Source organism: Arachis hypogaea, chromosome 20 (assembly GCF_003086295.3).
Source record: "Arachis hypogaea cultivar Tifrunner chromosome 20, arahy.Tifrunner.gnm2.J5K5, whole genome shotgun sequence".
In the NCBI taxonomy this organism is placed as follows: Eukaryota; Viridiplantae; Streptophyta; class Magnoliopsida; order Fabales; family Fabaceae; genus Arachis; species Arachis hypogaea.
The window spans coordinates 116,633,239-116,640,743 of NC_092055.1; the positions used below are offsets into that span (position 1 = coordinate 116,633,239).

A 7,505-nucleotide genomic window follows, 5' to 3' on the forward strand; every position below is an offset into this window, starting at 1 on the left:
GAAAGCTCAGCAACCGATTTACTTCGTAAGCAGGGCCCTGCAAGGAGCAGAGCTGAGATATAGCAAATTGGAAAAACTGGCGCTGACACTCCTGACCTCCTCCCGAAGATTAAGACAATACTTTCAAAGTCATCGTGTAGTCATCAGAACGGATCAGGCGATTCGTCAAGTACTCCAAAAACCTGATTTAGCTAGAAGGATGATGACCTGAGCTATCGAGCTATCCCAATACGACCTGCACTACGAACCCCGACACGCAATCAAGGCGCAGGCAATGGCAGATTTTTTAGTAGAAGTAACGGGCGATCCTCCCGAAGAATCGGGCACACGGTGGAGACTCCACGTAGACGGGGCCTCCAACCAAACTTCCGGGGGAGCCGGAGTCATCTTAGAAAGCCCGGCAGGAGTCATCTACGAGCAATCGACCAAGTTCGAGTTCCCTGTGTTGAACAATCAAGCGGAATATGAAGCTCTCTTAAGCGGACTAATACTAGCTCGGGAAGTTGGGGCATCAAAGGTCGAAGTATGTAGTGACTCACAGGTCGTCACCTCCCAGGTAAACGGAAACTACCAAGCCTGGGATCCTCTTCTGCAAAAATACCTGAAAAAAGTTAGAGAAATGACAAGTCAATTCCAAGAGGTCATAATCCAACACGTCCCAAGAGAAAGGAACACACGGGCAGACCTCTTGTCCAAACTAGCGAGCACAAAGCCAGGAACGGGTAACCGATCTCTTATTCAAGGCATGGTGAAAGAGCCAACGGTCGCCCTCCACTTGACGGAGGCGAGCCCCTCCTGGCTGGACCCCATCACAAACTTCCTGGAGCTCGGCAAGTTACCCGACGACGAGAAGACAGCTAGAACGTTGAGAAGGGAGGCAGCCAGATATGCAATCATACAAGGGCAATTATTCAGAAAGGGGCTCAGCCAACCCCTATTGAAATGCTTGCACCCCGACCAGACGGATTACGTACTTAGAGAAGTCCACGAGGGATGTTACGGCCATCACATCGGGGGAAAGGCCCTAGCGAGGAAGCTCATCCGAGCTGGATATTACTGGCCGTCAATGATGAAAGACTCTAGAGAATTTGTTAAAAAGTGCGTGAAGTATCAACAAAATGCGAACTTCCACAAGGCGCCGGCCTCAGAGCTAAGCCTTTTAACGACCACAAGACCTTTCGCTCAATGGGGAGTTGACCTTTTAGGACCTTTTCCGGTTGGCCCAGGACAAGTCAAATATCTCATAGTGGCCATCGATTACTACACCAAGTGAATAGAGGCCGAGCCACTGGCCAGCATATCTTCCTCCAATTGCAGGAAGTTCATGTGGAGACAGGTTATAACCCGGTTCGGCATCCCGGAGGTCGTTATCTCGGATAATGGAATACAATTCACTGACAAGAAGTTCACGGAGTTCCTCACCGGCCTAGGGGTAAAACAAAAGTTTTCCTCAGTTGAACACCCCCAGACAAACGGACAAGTAGAGTCCGCGAACAAGGTCATCTTACTCGACCTCAAGAAACGACTAGACAACAAGAAAGGCGCTTGGGCCGACGAGCTCGCTTCAGTCCTATGGTCCTACCGAACAACCGGCAAAGCGCTACGGGAGAAACCCCTTTTCGCCTAACATACGAGATCGACGCCGTGATACCCGTCGAAATCGGCGAACCGAGCCCGCGGCTACTGCTCGCAGGTGTGGACGAAGTGGTAGAAAAGGACCTGGTGGAGGAGATGAGGGAGATGGCCCACTTGTCAGAAACGGCGTTGAAACAAAGAATAGCCCTGCGCTACAACGCTAAAGTCCTCAGGAGGGATTTTGGGGAAAGAGACCTCGTTCTGCGACGCAACGACGTTGGTCTGCCGACCCTTGGAGAAGGAAAGCTGGCGGCAAATTGGGAAGGTCCCTACAGAATTAGAGAAGTGCTCGGTAAGGGTGTCTACAAACTCGAGAGACTTGACGGCAAAGAAATCCCCAGAACATGGAATGCAGGTAACTTGAGAAGGTTCTACTCCTGACTCGGGAAAGCCGACCAGGGGCCTAACGGACTCATGTATGCTCGCTCTGTTCACATGTTAATTTTTAGTCCATTTTTAGCTATTTACTCTTATCGAATACTTGCCATATTAACAAGCTTGCCTAGCTGACGATTAATTCCCACTTGTCAAAATATTCTCCTACTTATCTGTTGCTTCCCAATACGCGCTTCACACGATTGCGTCCTGAAACGGTAGCCCGGGACTGATCACCCCGGGAGCTAGACAGACCATTACCATAATTAACACGGCGACAACACGACCAAATCGGTCCAAATCATTACCAACGTAAAAACGACAAAACGGGCACAAGCAATGAGCCCACCCCGAAAAGGCGGTAACAAAAATAATACGATGAGCAAGGCGAAAGATAGTAACGGCCACCCGGCCAAACGACCAACTAAACATAACCGTTACGAAGTATTAAATTACAAAACATACAACAAATGTTCAACAAATCTACATCAAAATGTTCAAGTTATAAGAAATCACTTCCTAGGCATATCGACAATCTTGCCGTCTTGGATCATTTTGAAGACCCCAATAGCAGATGTGTTGAAGTCGGGAGCCACGATCTTCACTTGGGCTTTCAGAGCATCTTCAGTCATAGAAATCGCATTCTTCCCCTGCTCTTTGGTCGCTTTCAGCTTCTTCCTGAGCTCCTCGACCTCGGCTTTGGCGGCTTTAGCCAGCAAGACGGCTTGGTCACGCTCCTTCTCCAAGCCAGCCGCCCGACCTTGAACGGCGTTCAGCTGATTCTCCAAGGCCATCTCCCGTTCGGCTAAACAGGCCACCGACTCATCGGAAGCCTTCAACTTCTCCTCGACAGATGTCGTCTTTTCCTCGGATGCCTTGAGCTTCTCCCCCGTCTCGGACAATTGGCTCTGGAGCAGCTCAACTTGCACCTTGAAGTCATTGTTCGCCTTAACAGAGGACTCGAGTTTCCTCCGGAGAGCCTGCATTCTCGACAACTCGAACTCAGCCTTTCGAGCTATCACGGCTCCCCGGAGCAAAGTCCGGTACATCCATCTTGCTTGCCCGGCCAGGTCGGTGCCAAGAAAGTGCTCCTCCATCCCAGGGATCAGCTGGGAATCAATGAACTTTGTGGCATCAAAGTTTCTCTCCATGATGGTGAGAGTCCCCTCTGGGCTGGCAGACGCCCTCCGCCTCTTAGGAGTATGAACGATCTCCACATCATCATACCCTTGGTGAGAAGAGGATGAGTGCCCCCCAACGGCCGCCTCTTCGGGAATGGGGGAACCATGCACCTCGACGGGCTTCTTCTCCGTCACAACGGTGTCCCGGGGAGAGGGCTCAGTCTGGCTCTCTTTCTCCCCGGAAGGACCCTCCGACCTCCCGGCATCTTCCTCCTCAGCCTTCTCTTCATCGCTTTCCTCGAAGAAGGTCTTCATCAGATTTTCAAGTCTCGTTACTGTAGCAGACATTTCCACTGCAGCAAACAGACAAACACGTCAGTCGTTAGATAGGGTAAAGCAAAAGGCGACAAACAACACAAACACAAAACAAAATGACTCACGGATATAGCTCCTGGCGGCCTCCCGTTCACCCATAAGGAGATGGGGATTTACGGGGTTCTTCTCAAAAAGGGCAAATAACACATCAGCTATTCTCTTATCTACAGGCAACATCCTTTTATATGTCGCCTTAATAAAAGAGTTCGACCCTGCCCCAAAACTCCAATAGGTGGGAATGAGGCGCTCCCCCTCTAACGACAACCAAAAGGGGTGACGTCCCTTGACGGGGTAGACTTTGAAGAATTTATCTTTGAACCCATGGTAGGAGTCCTCGAACAGACCAAATATTCTCCTACCTTGGTCTGACCGGAAAGAGAGGAACCCCTTCCTCGCTTTCCCTTGTTTGGAGGGATTGGTAAGGTTGAAGAAGAAGAGAAAGACATCCACCGACACCGGCAACTCGAGATACTCGCAAACCATCTCGAAACAGCGGATAGAAGCCCAGCTGTTCGGATGGAGCTGTGACGGCGATACGGATATCCGACCAAGAAGCGCCATTTGGAAATCGGTGAACGGTATCCGAACGCCAACCTGAGTGAACATGGCTTTATAAAACCAAATCCAGTCGGTGACCCGGGGAGAGTGGAGATTGATTTCGTACAGCCGCTCACGGGGGGCAGGCACGATGGTCTCATAATTGGTCTCTTCGTCTGTTCCCCCACATAAGTACCCGGCTTGCCGGAACTCCGTCAACTCCGCCAGATCCATCTGGTTCGGCGAGTCCTTTACATCCGAAGTCACCCAAGCATAGGGATCATAGCTCGCCGCGGAAGGTGAAGCCCGAGAGACGACACGAGGCATACCTACAGCGGGGTACCAATCCGTTAGTCTACGAGGTCGGGAGTCTGGAAAAAACCCAGAAACTATACCTTTTCCAATCAGTCATGACCAAACATGACTAAAAGCTATACCTATTACGCAAATCACCTAGAAACCTACCCTGGAATGGTACCCCTCCCCTAACACGTCTAACCAGCATTGAAAGACCACATAACAGCGAAAATGGCGAAGCAAATACATACAACAAGCATACAAAAACGAAACAGAAAAGTGAAGGATTCTAGAAATACCTGAATTGGTTGCAGAAACTCGAAAGTGAAGGAAGAGGCACGAAGACGCTCGAACAAGAAACTTTGGATATCAGGGAGAAAAGAAAATGGGAATAGAAAAAGTGGGAACAAAGGAAATAAGAAACTGTTTAAAAACCGCTGCATAAAGCGCGAAAAGGCCAGGGGTAAAATGGTCTTTGCGTGCGGGGTTTTTCGTAACCCATTATGAGCATTTAATGCTCAACGCGAAGAACGAAGCGACAAAACGGTCGCCCCAGCAACCAAGAGACACGCGCGCAGGGGGCACGTCCCTCCCACGGCCAGCCGACCCGATGACAACCAACGAACGAAGAAATCACGCGCCACCAATGTCCCTCACGACCATCACTGGCGCGTCGGGGGCACTGTTACGGCCTGGCCCAGAACCTCAACGGGCCGGGCCGACCCGAACACCACCCGATCCGGATAGACGCCCCGCAATCGACCCGGACACGCGTCTAGGACAGCTCATGTGCAGCTGGGGGACAACGTCCCTAGAAACATGGGCCTATTCTGGACGGGCCCACCTCTGACAGGTATATAAGGGGAAGACTTGCTCTTCCCCCAAGGTACGTCACGTATCACACTACCCTTTCCACCTGCACATTTACTGACAAGAGCGTCGAAGTGTCTTTGCAGGTGGCACCCCCCTCCTTTCCATACGAAGTACTCGGGACCTCGCGTATCGTTGACCGGTAGTCCACGACCTGACGAGCCCCTACCATCATCCCGGATCGCAACCCGAACCGTCCGGTAACCGACCTACCGAACATATTTAAAAAATATTTTTTTTATTTTTTATTAAGACATAGTTGGACACAACAGACACGCGTGTCAGACAAGTATCGATGAGTATCATTTTCGAAATATGTTTGACACGCAAATACGACAATTCAACAAAGTGTTGGTACTTGATAGGTCTCATCATGCTTGTACAACATTTATACTCCTCTAATCTAGTATTATACCATGATAATTCCTATTAAATTTTTTTTTTTTGTATATCTCCAATATTAGTTTATATAATAATAACAATGATAAGATTGATCTATTTTAAAATAGAAAAAAAATTATAATTATGCATGATTGGTTTATAATATTAATAAGGGTAAACCACTAAAAAAGCCCTTAAATAATTTTGTCGCTAATAAAAATACACTTAAATTTTGTTATTAACAAAAATGCCTTCAAATAATTTTAAAATACGGCAAAAATACCCATTAAATATATATTCTCAAACAATACTTTATAGATTAAATTTTGATGAATTTTTTGCAAGTATTATTAGAAAAATGAGATATTTTTATCTATAAAATTTGATAATTTTTTGCTAAGTATATATTTTTTGTGATTTTTTTATCAACAACCAATAATAATTTTAAAATTAATAAAAATATTGAGATAAATTTTTTTATCCTATTTTTTGTGTGTAATAGTTATCTAAATATTCCTATAAAATTTTGGATCAAATGCATAAGCAGTTTATCAAATAAAAAAGTCATTTGCCACGTACAAAAAAAAAATCTTTTTAGACATTTTTGTAAAATTTTTAAATTATTTGAGGGTATTTTTATCGATAACAAAATTTAGGTATATTTTTGTTAGTAATAAAATTATTCGAATGTATTTTTTATAGTTTAAATATACGATAATTTCTTTTTAAATGATAGTTTTTTTTATATTAATATTTTTTAATATTAATTTTACGTAATTGATTAAAATAATTATGCATCAATACAATCATAGTATAAGAAGATTGATATATTTTAAAATAAAAAAACAAATTTTTAATCAATGTTAAATTAATTTGATGATTTATCTTAAGAACAAATAATTATTATTATGCATGATTGGTGTATAATAAATAACTAATAATATATAATAATTTATTTTTAAACGATAACTTCCTTTCATATTACTGTTTCTTAATATTAACTTACATAATTGATTAAAATAATTATATATTTAATACAATAATAATAATAATATAATAGGATTGATATACTTTATAATTGGAAAAAAATTTTAATTGATGCTAAATTAATTTGATTAATTATTTTGAAAACAAAAAGTTATAACTATGCATAATTTGGTTCAAAGTAAAACACTAATAAAAACCAAAGTACAACTAATAATACATTTTTTTTCTATTTAAAAAAAATACATTTTTTCCTTTCTATATAGATATTTTATTGTAACATTAATAACAAATTGTAGTACAAATAATAATATTTTAAAGAATTTAATTTTTGTGTATTAATAATTTAAATAATAGGAATAATGATAATGATGCAAAGTATTATAATTATGTAAAATATTGTCAATTATAAATATACATTCATATACCATTAATAATGATAGGATTCATCTACTTTAAAATAGAAAAAGAAAATTTTAATCAATAAAACATTAATTTGATTATTTATTTATTTTAAGAACAAATAATTTTAATTATGCATAATTAATATATAATCTAATTAATGTATAACAATTTTCTTTTAGATGATAATTTTTCTTTCATAGTAATGTTTTTAACATTAATTTTACTTAATTGATTAAAATAATTCGATATCCATATAATATAGTAGTATAATAGGATTGTTATACTTTAAAATAGGAAAAAATTTTTTAATTAATACTAAATAGATTTGATTATCTATTTTAAAAGCAAATAATTATAATTTTGCAAGATTGGTTTATAATATTAATAATTTATGATAATTTTCTTTTAAATGATAATTTTTTTAATATAAATATTTCTTATCATGAATTTTACGTAATTGATTAAAATAATTATGCATCCATACAATAGTAATATAAAAGGATTGATATACTTTAAAATAGAAAA

General features: G+C 41.6%; 1 protein-coding gene across 1 annotated transcript; it reads left to right on the forward strand.

The window, feature by feature from the left end:
• The first annotated feature begins 1,572 nt into the window (after nucleotides 1–1,572).
• LOC140183171 (uncharacterized) lies at nucleotides 1,573–2,016 on the forward strand. Its single transcript, XM_072231193.1, has one exon. It carries the CDS (start codon nucleotides 1,573–1,575, stop codon nucleotides 2,014–2,016), a length of 444 nt encoding a protein of 147 aa, XP_072087294.1.
• Nucleotides 2,017–7,505: the final 5,489 nt, after the last annotated feature.